The sequence below is a fragment of the Dendrobates tinctorius genome, unplaced genomic scaffold (assembly GCF_039654945.1).
Source record: "Dendrobates tinctorius isolate UK_male_01 unplaced genomic scaffold, ASM3965494v1 ptg000011l, whole genome shotgun sequence".
In the NCBI taxonomy this organism is placed as follows: domain Eukaryota; kingdom Metazoa; phylum Chordata; class Amphibia; order Anura; family Dendrobatidae; genus Dendrobates; species Dendrobates tinctorius.
This window is the reverse complement of record NW_027361679.1, coordinates 84,975,044-85,001,042: the sequence shown is the minus strand read 5'-3', so window position 1 is coordinate 85,001,042 and position 25,999 is coordinate 84,975,044. Positions and strand designations below refer to the sequence as shown.

Sequence of the window (25,999 nt, the reverse complement as noted above, 5' to 3'; positions counted from 1 at the left end):
GGAAAAGTTATCTAAGGAAGTGAAGTTGGGTCGGATGGCGGGGCCATTTAAGGATCCTCCGTTTGTGGATCTGGTTGTTTCACCCCTGGGGGTGGTGCCAAAAAAAGAGCCAAATAAGTTTAGGCTTATTCATCACCTATCTTTCCCTCGTGGTAGGTCGGTGAATGACGGCATTGATCCGGAACTGTGCTCGGTGGTGTATACGTCGTTTGACGAGGCGGCGAATTTGGTCCGGAGGTGTGGAAAGGGGGCACTATTGGCAAAAACGGATATCGAATCGGCGTTTCGTTTGCTCCCGGTTCATCCAGAGAGTGTTCGGTTGTTGGGCTGTTATTGGGAGGGGGAATTTTTTGTTGATAGGTGTTTGCCTATGGGTTGTTCGGTTTCGTGTGCGTTGTTTGAGGAGTTCAGCTCTTTTCTCGAATGGGTTGTCCGGGATGTGTCGGGTTTGGATTCGGTGATCCATTACCTGGACGACTTCTTGTGTATCGGTCCGGGTGACTCAGGCTGTTGTGAGAGGTTGCTTAGGGCTGTGGTCTGGGTTGCTGAGCGTTTTGGCGTACCGCTCGCTCCAGGGAAAACGGAGGGGCCGTGTACGTGCCTGTCTTTTTTGGGAATTGTGATTGATTCAGTGGCTTGGGAGTTCCGTTTACCGGACGACAAGGTTGAGGCGTTGCGGGTTGCGGTGGCTCGAGCTAGACGGGTGAAGAAATTGTCATTGCGAGAGGTGCAGTCGCTACTTGGTAAATTGAATTTTGCCTGTCGGGTCATTCCGATGGGAAGGGTTTTTTCGCAGCGTCTGGCGAGTGCGACAGCGGGAGTGAAGGCCCCACACCATTTTGTTCGACTGACTAGTGATCATAGGGCGGATTTGGAGGTGTGGGACAGGTTTTTGGAGCAATATAACGGAAGATCATTGCTCATGGAGGAGGTAGTTTTGAACGAGGAGTTGAACCTGTTTACGGATGCGTCAGGTGGAGTGGGTTTTGGGGCGTATTTCAAGGGCCAATGGTGCGCGGCGGCGTGGCCCGACGAGTGGATTCAGCTGGGTCTCGTTAAGAATATTGCTTTGTTGGAGATGTTTCCCATATTGGTGGCGGTGTACCTGTGGAGGGAGGAGTTTCGTAATAAAAGAGTCCGTTTTAATTGTGACAACATGGGAGTGGTGTGCTCCATTAACGGCTTGACTGCGTCTTCTCCTCCTGTGATTCGAGTTCTGCGGCAGCTAGTTTTAACTTGTCTATCGCTCAATGCTCATGTGACGGCTTCTCATGTGCCTGGCATGAGGAATTCCATTGCTGACTCTTTGTCTCGTTTGCAGTGGGAGCGCTTTCGGACTTTGGCCCCAGAGGCGGAGAAAACGGGTCTCGAGTGTCCAGCCGGGCTTTGGAAGGTGGTCTCCGGGCTGCAGAACCTTTGATACGGGCGTCTTTGTCTGCTGGTACTTGGTCGGTCTACGAGTCGGTTTGGAGTTCGTGGGAAAACTGGTTGGGGTCGCGTTCGTATAGCAGTATGTGTGTGTATGTATATATATATATATATATATATATGTATATATATTATATTCTATTCTTTCGTTTCTTTATTAAACATGTCAGTGAGCCTTTACCGTATTGCAAAATGAATTGCCGGCTTTTGTTAAAGGTCACTGGGTGCGATTTTCTCGCAAGTCACACTTCTGGTCCTTTTGTAATCCGATTTTTTTTTCTCGCACCCATAGACTTGCATTGGCTGTGATTGTCTCGGACCAAGGAAAACGGCAGAGGAAAAATCGGCTGATGTTAGCTGCCCCATAGATCAACATTGGGACGAGTGCAATGCGATTTTTTTTTTTTTTTAATCGCATTGCACTCTCCGTTTTTGTCGCCAGTGTGACCCCAGCCTTAGCCTTCAGTCCACAGCCTATCATCTAGCCAAATCAGTTCTCATACTTTGCACTTGTAAATAGGTTGCGGGATGCAGTGATGCAAGGGAGGCAGAGCAAGGCTTAACAAATTAATTTAATTGGAACAATAGAGGAACTCTTCCCAGGGAGAAACGGTTAAATTGAGAAGGAGAAATTGCAATGTAACAACAGTCCAGTTATCAAATTTATCGTGTCTTTAAGGTCCTCAGGGGCAGGTGATCCGTTGGGGGTTGTAGTACCGGCAACGGACAGTAGAGTGTTATGGGGTCCCACAGATTACGGTCCAATTTCTGGCAGCACTGGTTTTACCGCTGAACTCCTAGTCCATGAGCCTGTGCAGCTAAAGTAAAGAGAACTGCAGAAATCCTGGTGTCAAGTGTGTGCTGCAGCGCACTGACCAGCAGTGGGGATTGCAACTTAATGTCCTGCAGCTGTCCCTCGTTTCTCTCCGTGAGCGCGGTCTTGCTCTCAGCCGGGAGCACAACACTCTCTAATCTCACCGTCCTGTCCGAATGTCCAGGACATGTCGGCTTCAGAACATCACGGTGCTGATGTTTGGGGTCCGGAGGGCGCTGTTCACATTCCTGCACTCTCCCTAACGGCAGGAAACTGACTGCTGCTTTGCATGCTTTCTGCTCTGTTTCCGGTTTAAACATGCCCCCTCGTCCGGGTCATGGGGCCTGTCTGGTCCCCTATTTCTTCCCCTGGGCAACATGGGATGCAGCCTCAACAGTTCCGGACCCGGCTCAATACAGGTACCCGCTGCCCGGTCCACATCCTTACACACTGACGAGGGGCAATACCGCTAAACACCATGTCTGCCAATTGAGATTCTGATTTGGCTTTTATCCTGTCTCTTTGCAAGGCCCATTTAATGGTCGATAGTGACTTTTAGGATTGCACGTAGCACTATACATTTCATGTCCTCTTCCGCTCTGCAGAGGAAATTTGCATATGGAAGTTATCTGACATATATATTGTTAAAATCAAAGTGGTCTCAAATATATAGGTGTCACAGGGCGACTGGCCCTGCGTGATGTGACCCGACGATCGGTCGCACAAAACCAACAAAGACAAACAAGGGGACACGAGGGACACAATTACAACGGTGGGCCCTGCAAATAGGGAACGGGGAAATGGACACCCCTTGCACTCTCCTAAGGAAGTGCCCTGAACTCTCCTCACATTCCCTATACAGGTTCTTTCACCCTGTCGCCGACCAGGATACCTCAGTCCCTCACTGGCCTTGCACCTATCCCTTAATAGGGAACTGGCAAGTGCGGACACTGGTCCCACCGCTGTACTAATAAAACACCAAGGAAAATAACAGACAGGGAAAACCAAACAACACTTTGCAGTCCTGTGCATGACTGCAGAGGAAGCTGAGTAAGGCACCCGAACACAGATTCCAGCAGGAAAACCACTGCTTCAGATAGGCTGCAAAAAGCACAGCTCCAGATAGCGCCTCTCTTCTCAAAGGTTGGTTTGCAAAGGACATGCTATTACCAACAGTCAGCTGGTGTACCAGGTGACCTTATATAGGAAGGAGGGAGTGGTCTCCACCAACAGACTAAACATGTAGTAACACCAGCGGCCACCGGGGGTAAAAACTGATATTAACCTCCGATGGCCTGAAAGGAAAAAAAGTTTATATCAGAGAATCCAGAATCTGCCAGATCCAAAAATGGATTGTGACAGTACCCCTCCTTCAATGAGGGGCCTCTGGACCCTCAACACTTCACCTCACCAGAGAACCACCTACAGTGAGGGCGCCTAGATCCACCAGAGTTCACCTCAGCCACCACCTGACTCTCAGGTTTATGGCAAACGCGGACTGATGGAAGTGACAATAACGTATGCTCCGGAGGTGCCACAAATCTCCAGAGCGCCGATCTGGGGAATGAGTTGTATATGGGCATTACTGGGGGTAACTCCAGCTGGTAAGTCCCCGGGCCGAGGATGGCCGACACCCGATACAACACTTAGCTTCCCCTGCAGTCATGCACAGGACTGCAGAGTAAGGCACCTGAACACAGCTTCCAGCAAGGAAAAAAGTTTATATCAGAGAATCCAGAATCTGACAGATCCAAAAATAGATTGTGACAATAGGTTTTGATGTTTTTTAGATTTACCATATTTTTCGTACTATAAGACGCACTTAGGTTTTAGTGGAGGAAATTAGGGGAAAAAGAACTGAAGCAAAATTGTGGTCAATTCTGTACTTAATGTCTCCTATCCTGGTAAATATGGTCCCCTCATCCCCATCCTGATCCACATGTCCCCTCATTCCTATCCTGGTATACATTGTCCCCTCATCCCTATCTTGGTAGGAATTGTCCACCTCATCCTTATCCTGTCAGGAATGATTGCCCTCATCCCTATAATGGTTTGCAGGGTCCCCATCTCATTCAAGTATGCATGGCCCAATCCCTATCCTGTTAAGCAGGGGCCCCATCCTTATCCTGGTATGATTGGCCCCATCCCAGTCCTGGTATGCATGATCCTATGCTTATCCTGGTAAGATTGGCCCCATCCTGGTCCTGGTTTGCATGGCCCCATCCTTATCCTGGTATGATTGGCCCCATCCCAGTCCTTTTATGATTGGTCCCATCCTTATCTTGGTATGATTGACCCCATTCCGTTCCTGGTATGATTGGCCCCATCCCATTCCTGGTATGCATGCAGCCATCAGAAATTATTAAAAAAAACAAACCATTACATTTACCTTCCTCCGCTCCCTCGCAGTGTCCTGCTCACATGCCAGCAACTGCTTTATGTTTGTAAGCAGCGAATGGCAGGGACGTAATGCACTGCTCACAAGCCAAGCACAGCGTCCGGAATACTCACCAGGACTGTTTATCGCAGAGAGCAATGAGTATTCATTGCTCTTCAGTAGCGTGCAGTGGCAGCCACCGGCTTCCTGCTGCTGCTGCTGGCGGCCTCATGTGCCGATATGTAAGAGAAATGAATATTCAGAATATTAATTTCTGAATGAATACTGAATATTGAAGAGCAATGAATACTCACTGCTCTATGCGATGAACAGTCCTGGTGAGTATTCCGGTCGTTGTGCTTTGCTTGTGAGCAGTGCATGACATCCCTGCAGCTGCTGGCAATGGAGCAGGACACTACGAGGGAGCGGAGGAAGGTAAGTGTAATGGCTTTTTTTTTTTTTTTTTAATCTTTTCTGATGGGCCATGCATACCAGGAAAGGGATGGGGTCAGTCATACCAGGATAAGTATGGGACTAATCATACCAGGACTGGGATGGGGCCAATCATGCCAGGAACGGGATGTGGCCAATCATACCAGAATAAGGATGGGACCAATCATACCAGGATGAATGGAATGAATATTCATTGCCCTACCCTCCTATGGGCGTGGAATGCAGTGAATATTCATTTTTCTTTAGCAGCAGGCACAGGACTTAGCCGCAGCTGCTGACTCCTGCCTCTGTGACCCGCTGCGCTGCCGAAACCGCTCCCCCACCTCCCCACCACAGTCAAAGCTGGTACATCCAGACTATAAGAGGCACCCCCATTTTCCTTCACATTTTGGGAGGAAAAAAGTGCTTCTTCTAGTCCGAAAAATGCGATAATTAAAAAATGAAAAATTGCTACTAAACTTCTAAGCCTTCTAACATCCAAAGAAATAAAGGACATTTTTTAAAAAAATGATGCTGATGTAAAGTAGACATGTGGTAAATGTTATTTACCATATATACTCGTGTATAAGCAAAGTTTTTCAGCACATTTTTTTTTGCTGAAAAAGACCTCCCTCGGCGTATACTCAAGTCATGGTCCCAGTTACTTGTTCTCTGCTGCAGTACGGGTGTTCCTCGGTCTCTCCTGATCATCTGCGCATGCTTGCAGCCTCTGTCAGTGTCCCGGTGACTGCTGACAGGGCCAGCAGTCGGCGTTAGCACCGGGGCAAGTGCTGAGAAGGCGGGGAACCCGGCGCGCTATGGGGGCCAGGTGCCTGTGCCGCTGCTTGCTCAGGCCCCCGGTACTTGCGATATTCACCTCTCCGCCGTCCACCGCTGCAATGTCACCCGCGCCCTCTGACTGTGATGTTCAGGCCAGTGGGCACGATGACGTGCTTAGTGTGTGCCCTTTGCCTGAACAGTCAGTGCAGAGAGATGGCAATGCTGAGTAGCAAAGGTCAGCGATGAGAAGTGAGTATTTCCTTTTTGCAGCAGCAATATAGAGTATATGGGGATCAGCATAAACTGTGCATTATATGGGCATCTTATGGGACCCATCATGAACTTTATGGAGCATTATATGGGGTCATCATGAACTTTATTGGGCATCTTATGGGCCCCATCCTTTATGGAGCATCTTATGGGACCCATCTTGAACTTTATGGAGCATCTTATGGGGCCCATCATGAACTTTATAGAGCACTAGCTGAAGAGATCGGCGCTGCCTGGGCATAGTAACTAACTGTGGTTAGTTATAGCAAATTATAATTATCCTCCATCCCATAGACCCGTGCCCATATACCCATCATACATATCCATGATCCCATAGGCCTGTGCCCATATACTCATCATACATATTCTCCATCCCATAGTCCCATGCCCATATACCCATAATACATATTCTCCATCCCATAGTCCCGTGCCCATATACATATTCCCATAGGCCTGTGCCCATATACTCATCATACATATTCTCCATCCCATAGTCCCGTGCCCATATACATATCCGCCATCCCATAGTCCCATGCCCATATACCCATCACACATCCTCCATCCCATAGGCCCGTGCCCATATACCCATCATACATATCCTCCATCCCATAGTCACATGCCCATATACCCATCATACATATCCTCCATCCCATAGTCCCGTGCCCATATATCCATCATACATATCCTCCATCCCATAGTCCAATGCCCATATACCCATCATACATATCCTCCATCCCATAGTCCAGTGCCCATATACTCATCACACATCCTCCATCCCATAGTCCCGTGCCCATATACATATCCGCCATCCCATAGTCCCGTGCCCATAAACCCATCACACATCCTCCATCCCATAGGCCCATGCCCATATACCCATCATACATATCCTCCATCCTATAGTCCCGTGCCCATATACCCATCATACATATCCTCCATCCCATAGTCCCATGCCCATATACCAATCATACATATCCTCCATCCCATAGTCCCATGCCCATATACCCATCATACATATCCTCCATCCCATAGTCCCGTGCCCATATACCCATCATACATATCCGCCATCCCATAGTCGAGTGCCCATATACCATCACACGTCCTTCATCTCATAGTCCCTTGCCCATATACCCATCTTACATATCCTAGTCCCGTGCCCATATACCCATCATACATATCCGCCATCCCATAGTCCCGTGCTCATATACCCATCATACATATCCTCCATCCCATAGTCCAGTGCCCATATACCCATCACACATCCTCCATCCCATAGTCCCGTGCCCATATACATATCCGCCATCCCATAGTCCCGTGCCCATATACCCATCACACATTATAGAGCATTATATGGGGCATATTTTGTATGGAGCATCTTATGGGGCCTATCTTGAGCATTATATGGGGTGTATTTTGTATGGAGCAGTTATCAGTAGAAGCTGCATTTCCCACCCTATTCTTATACTCAAGTCAATAAATTTTCCCCGTTTTTTGTGGTAAAATTAGGTGCCTCGGCTTATACTCGGGTCGGTTTATACTCAAATACAGTGGGGGAAAAAGTATTTAGTCAGCCACCAATTGTGCAAGTTCTCCCACTTAAAAAGATGAGAGGCCTGTAATTGACATCATAGGTAGACCACAACTAAGAGAGTCAAAATGAGAAAGCAAATCCAGAAAATCACCTTGACTGATTTGGCAAGATTTATTTTTCAAATTATGGTGGAAAATAAGTATTTGGTCATTACAAAAGTTCATCTCAATATTTTGTTATATATCCTTTATTGGCAATGACAGAAGTCAAACATTTTCTGTAAGTCTTCACAAGGTTGGCACACAACGTTGGTGGTATGTTTGCCAATTCCTCCATGCAGTGGTGTTTTGGGCCTGTCGCTGGGCAACACAGATTTTCAAATCCCTCCAAAGGGTTTCTATGGGGTTGAGATCTGTAGACTGGCTAGGCCACTCCAGGACATTCATATGCTTCTTACGAAGTCACTCCTTCATTGCCCTGGTGGTGTGCTAGGGATCTTTACTATGCTGAAAGACCCATCCATGTTTCATCTTCAATGCCCTTGTTGATGGAAGGAGGTTTGCACTCAAAATCTCACGATATATGGAACACTCATTCTTTCATGTACACGGATCAGTCATCCTGGTCTCTTTGCAGAGAAACAGCCCCAAAGCATGATGTTGCCAACCCCATGCTTCACAGTAGGTATGGTGTTCTTTGGATGCAACTCAGCATTCTATCTCCTCCAAACACGACAAGTTTTGTTTCTACCAAACAGTTCTACTTTGGTTTCATAAGAACATATGACATTCTGCCAATACTCTTCTGGATAATACAAATGCTCTCCAGCAAACTTCAGATGGGCCCGGACATGTACTGGCTTAAGCATGGGGGACACATCTGGTACTGCAGGATCTGAGTCCCTGGTGGCATAGTGCTACTGATGGTAGCCTTTATTATGGTGGTCCCAGCTATTTGCAGGTCATTCACTAGGTCCCCCGTATGGTTCTGGGATTTTTGCTCACAGTTCTTATGATCATTTTGACCCCACGGGTGAGATCTTGCGTGAAACCCAAGATCGAGGGAGATTATCAGTGGTCTTGTATGTCTTCCATTTTCTTATTATTGCTCCCACAGTTGATTATATCACACCAAACTGCTTGCCTATGGCAGATTCAGTCTTCCCAGCCTGGTGCAGGGCTGCAATTTTGTTTCTGATGTCCTTCGACGGCTCTTTGGTCATCACCATAGTGGAGTTTGGAGTGTGACTCTTTGCGGTTGTGGACAGGTGTCTTTTATACTGATAACAAGTTCAAACAGGTGCCATTACTACAGGTAATGAGTAGAGGACAGAGGAGCCTCTTAAAGAAGAAGATACAGGTCTGTGAGAGCCAGAAATCTTGCATGTTTTTAGATGACCAAATACTTATTTTCCACCATAATTTGAAAAATAAATTTTGCCAAATCAGACAAAATGATTTTCTGGATTTGTTTTCACATTTTGGCTCTCATAGTTGTGATCTACCTATGATGTCAATTACAGGCCTCTCATCTTTTTAAGTGGGAGAACTTGCACAATTGGTGGCTTACTAAATACTTTTTTCCCTGCTGTATATCTGGTATTTATTATCTTGTGTGTCATAACTATTTTTTTTGGTATTAAAATTAATTGATTAATAATAATAATGAATGCAAATCATATTCACCAATATTTATCAATAACATAAAGAACAATGTGTCATAAAAACACAGTCTCAAAATCACTGAGTTATGCAGAAACATTCCAGATTTTTACCACATAAAGGGTCAGATCAGATTTGAAAAATTTGGCCTGGCCAATGAGGTAAAAAGTGCGGTAAATAATTAAATGTGGCAACTGTTATACCAATTGCTAAAGATGACAAGTAAATAAGCTGCTGTCCACTGTTATCAACCCATATTTCTATCACTGCTACTCTGTTTGTCTTTTTCTTTTTAGTCAATTTCTAGCCTTGTTCAGCTTAATATATTAGTGATGTAACTCACAAAATATCCATTTTGCTTTACAGAAATTAAAGGGTACAGAAGTTCTGGGTTTCATTGAGAGAAATGAGCGCTTAGCATGTCCCACAGAGTGTCCTAAAGAAATGTATGAACTTATGCTGGATTGCTGGACCATCAAGTAAGAAATCACATAAATTCTGCATGATAAATTGTTTTTAAATTTAATTTTAATAGTTTTATAGATTGAAAAAAGACCTAGGTCCATCAAGTTCAACATTTCTCCACCAGTTATGCATTTGACATTAATTTAAAGCGAACCTGTCAGCAGTTTTGGCCAATATAAGATGCGGCTACCGCCTTTCAGGGATTATCTACAGCATTCTATAATGCTGTAGATAAGACCCGAGTCTGACCTGAAAGATGGGTGTCGCAGGTCCGGAACCAGCACTTCCCATCTTCTTGTGATGCCACCCTCCTGTTGCTTCATCGCTCCCTGGCATCGTGCTCCTGCACAGGCGCACTTATCTGCCCTGTTGATGGGAGAGCAAAGTACTGCAGTTCGCAGGCGTCGGGAAACGTCAGAGAGGCCTGGCGCCTGTGCACTGCGGTACTTTGCTCTGCCCTCAACAGGGCAGATAAGTACGCCTGCGCAGAAGCGCAATGCCGGGAAGCGATGAAGCAACAGGAGAGCGGCATCGCAAGAAGATGGGAGGCGTCGGACCCGGATGTGTGACACCAATTGGACCGGACTGAACCACTGGGTGAGTATACTAAAACTTATTTTTCTTATCTTTAAGGTCGGACCAGGGGCTTATCTACAGCATAATAGAATGGCCACATCTTATATCTGCCAAAACTGCTGACAGGTTCCCTTTAACTATATCCCGCAATGTTATTTGTATTGAGGAAACCATCGGGTCCTTTTCTAAAAGCTGTCATACTGTTTGCGATTACTACCTCTTGTGGTAGGCATTCCACAGTCTGACTGCTCTAACTGTAAAGAACCCCTTCCTATTTAGCTGTTGGAATTGTCTTTCTTCCACCTGTAGTGAATGCCCCCTGGTCTTTAATATTCTCTTTGGAAGGAATAAGTCATGTGGTCTCACAAGTGATTTATAGAGGGGTAACAATACGTTGGGATCGTGGGATTTTATCTCTCTTTTTATACACCCTAAAATCTTTTTCGCTTTTGCAGCTACTGCATGACATTGAGTACTGCTGCTCAGCTTCTCTGTAACCAGAAAACCCAAGTCCTTCTCCTGTTCTGTAGTCCCGAGTATGCTCCCATTTAATATACTGTATATGCAGCAATAGGATTACTCCATCTCAAGTGCATTATCTACATTAACCCCTTTCTGCCATTAGACGTACTATCCCATCCATGTGCCCTGGGACTTAATTCCCAAGGACGGGATAGTACGTCTAATGCGATCAGCGGCCGGGTGTCAGCTGATTATCACAGATGACACCCGGCACAATGTGTCAGGGGCGGTCACGGACCGCCCACGACACGTTAACCCCTTGTACACCGCGATCAAACACGATTGCGGTGTACCGGGGGTTAAAGGGAAGCATCGGCAGGGATGGGGCTCCCTCCGTGCTTCCCTGAGCCCCCCACGGCAGCACAATGTGCAGCGCTGCTGCGGGGGACTCCTTCCCTACAGGCCCCCGGATCCAAGATGGCAATGGGGGCCTCCAGGAGCCTGTAGGGAGCTGACTTCCTCACTGCCTGCAAAGCGCAGGCATGAGGAAGTCTGCAGAACTGCCTGTGACAGATTGCTGATCTGTCACAGTGATCTGTGATGTTACAGATCAGCGATCTGTCACAGGACAGTGATGTCCCACCTGGGACTATGTAATAAAGTAAAAGAAAAAAGTGTAAAAAATAATTTTAAAAAAAATCGCTAAATAAATTAGTAAAAAAAAAAAAAATATTCCCCAATAAATTCATTTTTTGAAAGTAAAAAAAACAATAAAAGTACACATATTTGGTATCGCCGCGTCCGTAACGACCCGCCCTATAAAACTGTCACATTAGTTAACCCCCTTAGCGAACCCCTTAAAAAATAAAAATAAAAAACGAAGCAAAAAATAATGATTTATTATCATACCACCGAACAAAAAGTGCAATAAGGCGCGATCAAAAAGACGCATATAAATATCCATGGTACCGCTGAAAACATCATCTTGTCCCAGAAAAAAATGAGCCACCATACAGCATCATCAGCAAAAAAATTAAAAAGTTATAGCTCGCAGAATAAAGCGATGCAAAAATAATTATTTTTTATATAAAATTGTTTTCATTGCAAAAAACCGACAAAACATAAAAAAAACCTAAATGAGGTATCGCTGTAACCGCACTGACCCGAAGAATAAAACCGCTTTATCAATTTTACCGCACGCGGAACGGTGTAAACGCACCCCCCCAAAAGAAATTCATGAAACGCTGGTTTTTGTTCATTCTGTGTCCCAAAAATCGGAATAAAAAGCGATCAAAAAATGTCACGTGCCCGAAAATGGTATCAATAAAAACATCAACTCGTCCCGCAAAGAATAAGACCTCACATGACTCAGTGGGTCAAAATACGGAAAAATTATAGCTCTCAATATGTGGTGATGCAAAAACTATTTTTACAATAAAAAGCGTCTTTTAGCGTGCGACAGCCGCCAAACATAAAAACCACCATAAATAGTCAATCAAACCCCCCGTTATCACCCCCTTAGTTAGGGAAAAATAATAAAATTAAAAAAATGTATTTATTTCCATTTTCCCATTAGGGTTAGGGCTAGGGTTAGGGTTAGGGCTAGGGCTAGGGTTAGGGTTAGGGCTAGGGTAAGGGCTAGGGTTAGGGCTCAGATTAGGGTTAGGGGTGTGTTGGGCTTAGGGTTGGAGTTATAATTGGGGGGTTTCCACTGTTTGGGCACATCAGGTGCTCTCCAAATGCAACATGGCGTCTGATCTCAATTCCAGCCAATTCTGCGCTGAAAAAGTCAAATGGTGCTCCTTCCCTTCCAAGCTCTTCCATGCGCCCAAACAGTGTTTTACCCCCACATATAGGATATCAGCATACTCAGGACAAATTGGAAAACAACTTTTGGGGTCTAGTTTCTCCTGTTACCCTTAGGAAAATAAAAAATTGGGGGCAAAAATATCATTTTTGTGGAAAAAAATGATTTTTTTATTTTCACGCCCAGGTGTTATAAACTTCTGTGAAGCACTTGGGGGTTCAAAGTGCTCACCACACATCTAGATAAGTTCTGTTGGGGGGTCTAGTTTCCAAAATGGGGTCACTTGTGGGGAGTTTCAATAGTTTAGGTACATCAGGGGCTCGCCAAACGCACAAGACACCCGCAGACCAATCCATCAAAGTCTGCATTCCAAAACGTCACTACTTTCCTCCCGAGCCCCGACGTGTGCCCATACAGTAGTTTTCTCCCACATATGAGGTATCAGCGTACTCAGGACAAATTGTACAACAACTTTTGGGGTCCAATTTTTCCTGTTACCCTTGGGAAAATAAAAAAATTGGAGACTAATTGATCATGTTTGCGGAAAAAATACGATTTTTTTATTTTCATGCCTGGGCATTATAAACTTCTGTGAAGCCCTTGGGGGTTCAAAGTGCTCACCACACATCTTGATAAGTTCCTTGGGGGGTCTATTTTCCAAAATGGGGTCATTTGTGGGGGGTTTCTACTGTTTTGGTACATCAGGGGCTTTCCAAACACGGCATGGTGTCCGATCTCAATTCCAGCCAAAAACATCAAATGGCGCTGCTTCCCTTCCGAGCTCTGCCATGCGCCCAAAGAGTGGTTTACCCCCACATGTGGGGTATCAGCGCACTCAGGACAAATTGCACAATAACTTTTAGGGTCCTGTTACCCTTGGAAAAATAAAAATTGGGGGTGAAAAGATCATTTTTGTGGAAAAATTATGATTTTTTAATTGTACCGCTGTACGTTATAAACTTCTGTGAAGCCCTTGTGGGTTCAAAGTTCTCACCACATATCTAGATAAGTTCCTTGGGGGGTCTAATTTCCAAAATGGGGTCACTTGGGGGGGTTTCCACTGTTTAGGTACATCAGGGGCTCTCCAAACGCGACATGGCGTCCGATCTGAATTCCAGCCAATTTTGCATTGAAAAAGTCAAACGGCGCTCCTTCCCTGCTGAGGTCTGCCATGCGCCGAAACAGTGGTTCCCCCGACATATCAGGTATCAACGTACTCAGGACAGATTGCACAATAACTTTTGCAGTCCAATTTCTCCTGTTACCCTTAGTAAAATAAAAAAATTGAACCTGAAGTATTTTTTTAGTGAAAAAAAGTTAAATGTTCATTTTTTTTTAAATATTCAAAAAATTCCTGTGACGCACCTAACGGGTTAATACACTTATTGAATGTGGTTTTGAGCACCTTAAGGGGTGCAGTTTTTAGAATGGTGTCACTTTTGGGTATTTTCTATCATATAGACCCCTCAAAGTTGCTTCAAATGTGATGTGGTCCGTAAAAATAAAATGGTGTTGCAAAAATGAGTAATCGCTGGTCAAATTTAACCCTTATAACTTCCTAACAAAAAAAAATTTTGGTTCCAAAATTGTGCTGATGTAAAATAAACATGTGGGAAATGTTACTTATCAAGTTTTTTGTGTGCCGCATCTCTGTGATTTAAGGGCATAAAAATTCAAAGTTGGAAAATTGCGAAATTTTCAAAATTTTCACCAAATTTCCATTTTTTTCAAAAATAAACGCAAGTTATTTGAATGAAATTTTACCACTAACATGAAGTACAATATGTCATGAGAAAACAATGTCAGAATCACCGGGATCCATGGAAGCGTTTCAGAGTTATTACCTCATAAAGGGACAGTGGTCAGATTGTAAAAATTGGCCTGGTCATTAACGTGCAAACCACCCTTGGGGCTTAAGGGGTTAAACCTCATTTGCCAAGTGTTTGCCAATTCAGATATCTTATTCACATCGTTTTGCAATATAGCAGTATCAGATCTTAGCATCCTACATAGTTTGGTGGCATCAGCTAAGACTGACACTTTACTCTCAATCCCATTCACAAGGTCATTAATAAAGAGGTTAAAACGAATTGGTCCAAGCACAGATCCCTGTGATACCCCACTGCTGACTATATCCCATTTAGAGAATGTACCATTTGTGATGACTCTTTGTTTCCTGTCATTTATTTAGTTAATTCCTTACTAGTGCTGAGCGATACCGTTCGATACCCAAAAATATCGTATCGTATGGTATCGCCCGATACGAAAAAAATATCAGGTATCGCCGATTCCGATACCAGAAGTCCCATTCAAGTCAATGGGACTTCCGGTATCGGAATTAAAAAAAGCCCTTTATTTCCTTGTTGGCTAATTCTACATAATTGAAAACAAATAAGAATCATGTAGAATGTATTGTGGGAGGTGGAGGAGACATTAAAGGCATAGTGGTTTATTCAAATCACATGGCATAGCATTAATTCCAATTTTTTTTTCAAGACGTTCGGAGTTAAAAAGATATTGACTATGTTAACCTTTTTTATATTTTGTCAGATATGTATATTTCACAACTTCCATGCTCTTCACCTTCTTTTGTACTTCTCCCACACTTTCTCCTTCATGATCCGCAGCAGTAGCATTTTTTCATCAACTTTTTCTTCACCTTATTCATCTTCTTCTTCTTCATCTTCTTCCCATTAATTTTTTTTTTCCATTCTTCATATTCTTCTTATTCAGCTATTATTAATTTTAATATGCTATTTCTTCATCTTCTTCCTATTCTTCTTTGTGTTCATTTTCTTATGGTGACAGGCATTCCTGTAGTACTTATCTATAAAAGTTATAAGATTACACCTTACGTTCTGCCTGTCACTAAAGATTTACAACAGGATTTGTCCGCGTTCAGTTTGGCCTGCAGCAGCAGGCATTTTCCAGGGGCACCACGAGGAGGAACGGACTCACCCCCATTTACTGCTTAGTGTTCTTCTGCTTATAATTTTGATTTCTTCTATGCTGATTTTTAGTCTTATGCTTAATGTTGTTCTGCTTTCTGTTCTTCTGCTTTTGCTTCTTCTGCTTCTTGTTCTTCTGTCTTTTGTTCTGTATCTTGGTGGTTGTCTTCATGTTCTTTGTCCTCTTGGTCTTATTATTTAGGGTCATATTTCTGGTCTTCTTTGGTGTGGTCTTCAGGGTCGTCGTCATCAGGGTCGTCGTCATGGAGATCAATAAGGATTACCAAAGACAATTTCAAAAAGCTTGATCTTGGAAATGTAGCAGAAGGTACAAGAAGGCTGAGAAACTGGCGAGAACCAGCAGACAGTGCTGGCACCAGGATGGGTAGCAGAAGGAACAAGAGCCAATGGCACTACCGAGGACCAACTGACGGTGCTGGACCACGGTTACTAAGCAGAAGGTACCTGTGCTAAAAAGCACTACCAAGGACCAGCTGACGGTGCTGGACCTCGGATACCGAGATGGAGGCACCTAGGCCAAAGGCTGTGGCGAGAACCAGCAGCCAGTGCTGGCACCCGGATGGGTTGCAGAAGGAACAAGAGCCAATGGCACTACCGAGGACCAACTGACGGTGCTGGACCACGGTTACTAAGCAGAAGGTACCTGTGCTAAAAAGCACTACCAAGGACCAGCTGACGGTGCTGGACCTCGGATACCGAGATGGAGGCACCTAGGCCAAAGGCTGTGGCGAGAACCAGCAGCCAGTGCTGGCACCCGGATGGGTAGCAGAAGGAACAAGAGCCAATGGCACTACCGAGGACCAACTGACGGTGCTGGACCACGGTTACTAAGCAGAAGGTACCTGTGCTAAAAAGCACTACCAAGGACAAGCTGACGGTGCTGGACCTCGGATACCGAGATGGAGGCACCTAGGCCAAAGGCTGTGGCGAGAACCAGCAGCCAGTGCTGGCACCCGGATGGGTAGCAGAAGGAACAAGAGCCAATGGCACTACCGAGGACCAACTGACGGTGCTCTACCACGGTTACTAAGCAGAAGGTACCTGTGCTAAAAAGCACTACCAAGGACCAGCTGACGGTGCTGGACTTCGGATACCGAGATGGAGGCTCCTAGGCCAAAGGCTGTGGCGAGAACCAGCAGACAGTGCTGGAACCCGGGTGGGTAGCAGAAGGTACCCATTCAAAGCAAAGTAGCCAGGCCGCAAGCTGGCCGCAGTTACCGAAACCAACAGTCCTACAGGGGGTCCATGTCCCACTGGCACTACGGATCCAGGCTTCAGTGCCAGTTCCCGCAGCCCACATAGGAGTCACCTAAACTGCAGGCACCGTAGAGTCGGCTAACCCGGCCGCAAGATGACAGGACAACGGATTGGTGGCATAGTGACCTTGACACTACCCGGAAACAGCAGGCGTGCTGAAAACAGGCTGGGCAACAGGTAGTACCCGTGCCAAAGACACTGCCGAGAACCAGCTGACGGTGCTGGAACCCAGATGGGTAACAAAAGCTACAAGAGCCAATGGCACTACCGAGGAACAGCTGACGGTGCTGGACCACGGTTACTAGGCAGGAGCACTACCTAGTACCCGTGCCAAAGACACTGCCGAGCACCAACTGGCGTTGTTGGAGCCCAGGGACAATCATGGTGCAGGCCGAGGCCTACTTGGTGGCAGTTTTTGATTGTTTGTAGGCTATAACAGACTGTCAACGTGCTCCTATTAGGCATCTGTCTCCACTCTGTTTCCAGGATTTCACGTGGCCACCAACACTGCCAGTTTATGCGTACAGCAGCCGTCTACCCAATCCACACGTGTTCCTGGTTTACTGGGGTTCTGTAATGTCAGCAGAGCCCCTGATGTGTGTCTGCCACTGTCTCCTGCTCTGTCCACATTCCCACCGCTTGCAGTGGGAAGGTGGACAGTGCAGGAGACAGTGGTGGACACACATTGGGGGATCTGCTCACGTAACAGAACACCAGGAACACAGGAACACGTGTGGAATGCGTGGACGGCAACTGTGAGCAGGAACTGGCGGTGTTGGAGGTCAGGGGAAATACTAGAGACAGAGTGGAGACAGAGGCCAAATCAGAGAATGTTTAAATCTGAAGTAGTTACAATTTGGAGGCAGCAGCACTTTGCCCTCCACACAGCAGGGGATCAGCTGACATTACTAACCCCCACTTTCACATGAACAAGTGTGTTTTTCTGTGTGGACAGCACTTCCGAGCACCAACTAGCGTTGTTGGAGCCCAGGGACAATCAGGGTGCAGGCCGAGGCCTACTAGGAGCCAGGTGTAAAGCTGAGGTATTTTGACTTTGGAGGGAGCAGGACACTTTGCCCTCCACACAGCAGGGGATCAGCTGACGTTACTGACCCCCACTTTCACATGAACGAGTGTGTTTTTCTGTGTGGACAGCACTTCCGAGCACCAACTAGCGTTGTTGAAGCCCAGGGACAATCAGGGTGCAGGCCGAGGCCTACTTGGTGGCAGTTTTTGATTGTTTGTAGGCTACAACAGACTGTCAATGTGCTCCAATTAGGCATCTGTCTCCTCTCTGTTTCCAGGATTTTACGTGACCACCAACACCGCCAGTTTATGCGTACAGCAGCCGTCTGCCGAATTCACACGTGTTCCTGTGTTACTGAGGTTCTGTAATGTCAGCAGATCCCCTGATGTGTGTCTGCCACTGTCTCCTGCTCTGTCCACATTCCCACCGCTTGTAGTGGGAAGGTGAACAGCGCAGGAGATAGTGGCGGACACATATTGGGGGATCTGCTGACGTTACAGAACCCCAGTAACACAGGAACACGTGTGGAATGCGTGGACGGCAACTGTGAGCAGGAACTGGCGGTGTTGGAGGTCAGGAGAAATACTAGAGACAGAGTGGAGACAGAGGCCAAATCAGAGAATGTTTAAATCCGAAGTAGTTACAATTTGGAGGCAGCAGCACTTTGCCCTCCACACAGCAGGGAATCAGCTGACATTACTGACCCCCACTTTTACATGAACAAGTGTGTTTTTCTGTGTGGACAGCACTTCCGAGCACCAACTAGCGTTGTTGGAGCCCAGGGACAATCAGGGTGCAGGCCGAGGCCTACTAGGAGCCGGGTGTATAGCTGAGGTATTTTGACTTTGGAGGGAGCAGGACACTTTGCCCTCCACACAGCAGGGGATCAGCTGACGTTACTGACCCCCACTTTCACATGAACAAGTGTGTTTTTCTGTGTGGACAGCACTTCCGAGCACCAACTAGCGTTGTTGGAGCCCAGGGACAATCAGGGTGCAGGCCGAGGCCTACTAGGAGCCAGGTGTAAAGCTGAGGAATTTTGACTTTGGAGGGAGCAGGACACTTTGCCCTCCACACAGCAGGGGATCAGCTGACGTTACTGACCCCCACTTTCACATGAACAAGTGTGTTTTTCTGTATAGCTGACCCCCACTTTCACATGAACAAGTGTGTTTTTCTGTGTGGACAGCACTTCCGAGCACCAACTAGCGTTGTTGGAGCCCAGGGACAATCAGGGTGCAGGCTGAGGCCTACTAGGAGCCAGGTGTATAGCTGAGGTATTTTGACTTTGGAGGGAGCAGGACACTTTGCCCTCCACACAGCAGGGGATCAGCTGACGTTACTGACCCCCACTTTCACATGAACGAGTGTGTTTTTCTGTGTGGACAGCACTTACGAGCACCAACTAGCGTTGTTGGAGCCCAGGGACAATCAGGGTGCAGACCGAGGCCTACTAGGAGCCAGGTGTAAAGCTGAGGTATTTTGACTTTGGAGGGAGCAGGACACTTTGCCCTCCACACAGCAGGGGATCAGCTGACGTTACTGACCCCCACTTTCACATGAACAAGTGTGTTTTTCTGTGTGGACAGCACTTCCGAGCACCAACTAGCGTTGTTGGAAGCCAGGGACAATCAGGGTGCAGGCCGAGGCCTACTAGGAGCCAGGTGTAAAGCTGAGGTATTTTGACTTTGGAGGGAGCAGGACACTTTGCCCTCCACACAGCAGGGGATCAGCTGACGTTACTCACCCCCACTTTCACATGAACGAGTGTGTTTTTCTGTGTGGACAGCACTAGTGTTGAGCATTCCGATACCGCAAGTATCGGGTATCGGCCGATACTTGCTGTATCGGAATTCCGATACCGACTTCCGATATTTTTTCAATATCGGAAGTCGGCATCGGAATCGGAAGTTCAAAGTTGATTGACAGCCGAAATGACGTCATCATGATGCGCGGTGTGTGCGCATCATGATGCGCCGTCATTTCGGGCCTTCCGGGGGTCTCTGCCGGCCTGCCGGGGGGCTGTGTGGACTGCCCGGGGTCTGTACCGACCTGCCGGGGGGCTGTGCCGGCCTGCCGGTGGTCTGTGCACCCTGTGGGGGTCTGTACCGGCCTGCCGGGGGGCTGTGCCGGCCTGCCGGTGGTCTGTGCACCCTGTGGGGGTCTGTACCGGCCTGCCGGGGGGCTGTGCCGGCCTGCCGGTGGTCTGTGCACCCTGTGGGGGTCTGTACCGGCCTGCCGGGGGGCTGTGCCGGCCTGCCGGTGGTCTGTGCACCCTGTGGGGGTCTGTACCGGCCTGCCGGGGGGCTGTGCCGGCCTGCCGGGGGGCTGTGCTGATGTCCGGGGGTCTGTGCAAGCATCGTCCGATGGGACTATAAGTCCCATCTGGCGATGCCTGCTACCATGACAGTGATTGACACATTAGCCAATGATGGGACAGTAGTAGTCCCATCATCCGGCTAATGTGTTAAATGTTAAAAAAAAAAAAAAAAATACTACATACATACTACATACGTACTACATGCACGCTACATACATACTACATGCTACATACATACTACATATATACTACATGCATGCTACATACATACTACATGCTACATACATACTACATATATACTACATGCATGCTACATACATACTGCATGCTACATACATACTACATACATACTACATACATACCACATATATACTACATACATACTACATGCATGCTACATACATACTACATACATACTACATACATACTACATACATACCACATATATACTACATACATACTACATGCATGCTACATACATACTACATACATACTACATACATACTACATGCATGCTACATACATAACACATATATACTACATGCATGCTACATACATACTACATGCTACATACATACTACATATATACTACATACATACTACATACATACTACATGCATGCTACATACATACTACATGCTACATACATACTACATATATACTACATGCATGCTACATACATACTACATGCTACATACATACTACATATATACTACATACATACTACATACATACTACATGCATGCTACATACATACTACATGCTACATACATACTACATATATACTACATACATACTACATACATACCACATATATACTACATACATACTACATGCATGCTACATACATACTACATACATACTACATGCATGCTACATACATAACACATATATACTACATGCATGCTACATACATACTACATGCTACATACATACTACATATATACTACATACATACTACATACATACTACATGCATTCTACATACATACTACATGCTACATACATACTACATATATACTACATGCATGCTACATACATACTACATGCTACATACATACTACATATATACTACATACATACTACATACATACTACATGCATGCTACATACATACTACATGCTACATACATACTACATATATACTACATGCATGCTACATACATACTGCATGCTACATACATACTACATACATACTACATACATACCACATATATACTACATACATACTACATGCATGCTACATACATACCACATACATACTACATACATACTACATACATACTACATGCATGCTACATACATAAAACATATATACTACATGCATGCTACATACATACTGCATGCTACATGCATGCTACATACATACTACATACATACTACATGCTACATACATACCACATATATACTACATACATACTACATACAATACATTCATACAATACATACATAGACATACAGTACATATAACATAGAGTAACATACTTACCAATACTTGTCACATTGTTCCCCGAAGCCATTGTCTTTTACGGAATAAATATTAACATAACAAACCACAAAAATACTCACCCACGATCCGAAGCAGTCCACGAGTGTGTCCCACGACGATCTTGGGTAGAGAACTACAGCATCAGCTGATGCTGCCGTTCTCTACGGGCTGCAGGAATCCAATGACGGAAGGTAGGTATCCTTCTGCACTGTATTCCTCCGCCACTTAAAAAAAAAAAAGTCCCTAGTCTCACTTTATGCCATTGCTGCGTGGGAAATTCCCACACAGCTTTTACCATAAAGTGAGACTAGGGACTTTTTTTTTTAAGTGGCGGAGGAATACAGTGCGGAAGGATACCTACCTTCCGTCATTGGATTCCTGCAGCCCGTAGAGAACGGCAGCATCAGCTGATGCTGCAGTTCTCTACCCAAGATCGTCGTGGGACACACTCGTGGACTGCTTTGGATCGTGGGTGAGTATTTTTGTGGTTTGTTATGTTAATATTTATTCCGTAAAAGACAATGGCTTCGGGGAACAATGTGACAAGTATTGGTAAGTATGTTACTCTATGTTATATGTACTGTATGTCTATGTATGTATTGTATGAATGTATTGTATGTAGTATGTATGTAGTATATACAGTATGTGGTATGTATGTAGTATGTATGTAGTATGTATGTAGCATGCATGTAGCATGCAGTATGTATGTAGCATGCATGTAGTATATATGTAGTATGTATATGGTATGTATGTAGCATGTAGTATGTATGTAGCATGCATGTAGTATGTATGTCGTATGTATGTAGCATGCATGTAGAATATATGTAGTATGTATGTAGCATGTAGTATGTATGTAGCATGCATGTAGTATATATGTAGTATGTATGTAGCATGTAGTATGTATGTAGCATGCATGTAGTATGTATGTAGTATGTATGTGGTATGTATGTAGCATGTAGTATGTATGTAGCATGCATGTAGTATATATGTGTTATGTATGTAACATGTAGCATGCATGTAGCATGCATGTAGTATGTATGTAGTATGTATGTAGTATGTATGTGGTATGTATGTAGCATGTAGCATGCATGTAGTATGTATGTAGTATATATGTGGTATGTATGTAGCATGTAGTATGTATGTAGCATGCAGTATGTATGTAGCATGCATGTAGTATATATGTAGTATGTATGTAGCATATATGTAGTATGTATGTAGCATGTAGTATGTATGTAGCATGCAGTATGTATGTAGCATGCATGTAGTATATATGTAGTATGTATGTAGCATATATGTAGTATGTATGTAGCATGTAGTATATATGTAGTATGCATGTTGCATGCATGTAGTATATATGTAGTATGTATGTTGCATGTAGTATATATGTAGTATGCATGTTGCATGCATGTAGTATATATGTAGTATGTATGTTGCATGTAGTATATATGTAGTATGCATGTTGCATGCATGTACTATATATGTAGTATGTATGTTGCATGTAGTATATATGTAGTATGAATGTAGCATGTATGTAGTATGTAGTATGAATGTAGCATGTATGTAGTATGCATGTTGTATGTATGTAGCATGTATGTAGCATGTAATTTTTTTTTTTTTTTTTTTTTTACATTCAACACAATAGCCGGATGATGTGACTACTACTGTCCCATCATTGGCTAATGTGTCAATCACTGTCATGGTAGCAGGCATCGCCCGATGGGACTTGTAGTCCCATCGGACGATGCCTGCACAACCCCCGAAGCCTGCACAGACCACCGGCAGGCCGGCACAGCCCCCCGGCAGGCCGGCACAGCCCACCGGAGCCTGCACAGACCACCGGCAGGCCGGCACAGCCCCCCCGGCAGGCCGGCACAGACCACCGGAGCCTGCACAGACCACCGGCAGGCCGGCACAGCCCCCTGGCAGGCCGGCACAGACCACCGGAGCCTGCACAGACCACCGGAAGGCCGGCACAGACCACTGGAGCCTGCACAGACCCCCTGGCAGGCCGGCACAGCCCCCCGAAAGGCCCGTACAGACCCCAGAAAGGCTGTACAAGGCAAAAACAGGGTTTTTCTTATTCCGATACCGGAAGTCCCATAGACTTGAATGGGACTTCCGGTATCGGAATCGGCGATACCGATACTTTTTTTTAAGATCGGCCGATCCATTCCGATCCGATACTTTGAAGTATCGGACGGTATCGCTCAACTCTAGACAGCACTTCCGAGCACCAACTAGCGTTGTTGGAGCCCAGGGACAATCAGGGTGCAGGCCGAGGCATACTTGGTGGCAGTTTTTGATTGTTTGTAGGCTACAACAGACTGTCAACGTGCTCCAATTAGGCATCTGTCTCCACTCTGTTTCCAGGATTTCACGTGACCACCAACACCGCCAGTTTATGCGTACAGCAGCCGTCTGCCCAATCCACACGTGTTCCTGTGTTACTGGGGTTCTGTAATGTCAGCAGATCCCCTGATGTGTGTCTGCCACTGTCTCCTGCTCTGTCCACTTTCCCACCGCTTGCAGTGGGAAGGTGGACAGCGCAGGAGACAGTGGCGGACACATATTGGTGGATCTGCTGACGTTACAGAACCCCAGTAACACAGGAACACGTGTGGAATGCGTGGACGGCAACTGTGAGCAGGAACTGGCGGTGTTGGAGGTCAGGGGAAATACTAGAGACAGAGTGGAGACAGAGGCCAAATCAGAGAATGTTTAAATCTGAAGTAGTTACAATTTGGAGGCAGCAGCACTTTGCCCTTCACACAGCAGGGGATCAGCTGACGTTACCGAACACCACTTTCACATGAACAAGTGTGTTTTTCTGTGTGGACAGCACTTCCGAGCAACAACTGACGATGTTGGAGCCCAGGGATAGTCATTTTGTAGGCTGAGGCCCACTTGGAGGCAGTTTAAGATAAGACGTTGTTTGAATTTGGAGGCAGCAGCACTTTGCCCTCCACACAGCAGGGGATCAGCTGACATTACCGAACCCCACTTTCACATGAACGAGTGTGTTTTTCTGTGTGGACAGCACTTCCGAGCACCAACTGGCGTTGTTGGAGCCCAGGGACAATCAGGGTGCAGGCCGAGGCCTACTAGGAGCCAGGTGTAAAGCTGAGGTTGTTTGACTGTGGAGGGAGCAGGACACTTTGCCATACACACAGCAGGGGATCAGCTGACGTTACCGAACCCCACTTACACATGAGTGAGTGTTTTGTCTGTGCGGACAGCACTTCTGGGCACCAATTGGTGGTGTCGGAGCCCAGGGAAAATCAGGTAGTAGGCTGAGTCCTACTTGGTGGCAGTTTGCGATTGTTTCTAGACTACTACTAACTGTCAACGTACTCCAATTAGGCCTCTGTCTTCACTCTGTTTCGAGTATTTCCTCTGGCTTCCAACCACGCCTGTTGCTGCTCTGAAATGCCGTCTGCACAACCCACACTTGTTCCTGTGTTACTGGGGTTCTGTAACAGCAGCTTCTCCCTAGAGGTGAGTCAGGCAACGTCTCCTGCTCTGTCCACATTTCCACTACAAGTAGTGGGAATGTAGACAAAGCAGGAGACATTGCCGTGCTCACCTCTGGAGATGAGCAGATGTTACAGGACTCAGGTAACACAGGAACAAGTGTGGATTGTGCAGACGGCACTTGAGAGCAGAAACAGGCGGTGTTGTAGGCCGGAGGAAATACTCAAAACAGAGTGGAGACAGAGGGCAAATCAGAGAATATATTAAATCAGAGGTAGTCAGAAGTTGTAGGCAGCAGGAGAGTTTGCCGTACACACAGCAGGGGATCAGCTGACGTTACCGAACCCCACTTACACATGAGCAAGTGTTTTGTCTGTGTGGACAGCACTTCTGAGCAACAACGGGCGTTGCTGTAGCCCAGGAAATAAAGTTCAGGTCATAGAAACATGAACACAACAGGAGACCTGGATCCTGTTGCCAGCCAATTATTTATTCTGGAAGAGGACTGGCAAATTCAGGTGAGATCCAGGCCTTGTTCATTTTCAGAAAAGTAAGCCGGTCAACATTATCGGCGGATAGTCGTGTGCGACGGTCTGTTACCACACCACCTGCAGCACTAAAGACACGTTCCGATAATACACTGGCAGCTGGGCAAGCCAGCATCTCCAATGCATACTGGCTAAGCTCTGGCCATGTATCCAGCTTAGAGACCCAATACTTGAACGGGGAAGAGCCATCTGGGAGAACACTAACAGGGCAAGACAAGTAGTCTGTCACCATCTGACGGAAACGTTGCCTCCTGCTGACTGGAGCCGTCTGTGATGGTGTAGCCGTTTGTGGCGGTCCCACAAAACTTTTCCACATTTGG

At 45.9% G+C, this 25,999-nt stretch overlaps 1 protein-coding gene across 2 annotated transcripts in view; it reads left to right on the top strand.

Moving 5' to 3' along the window:
- The window catches only part of ZAP70 (zeta chain of T cell receptor associated protein kinase 70), a 258,830-nt gene that overhangs the window by 211,801 nt on the left and 21,030 nt on the right, over positions 1–25,999 (top strand). For both annotated transcript variants that reach the window (XM_073544114.1, XM_073544107.1), the window contains one exon: positions 9,657–9,769. In XM_073544114.1, coding sequence (XP_073400215.1) covers positions 9,657–9,769 — 113 coding nt within the window. The remainder of the gene's footprint in view (positions 1–9,656; positions 9,770–25,999) is intronic.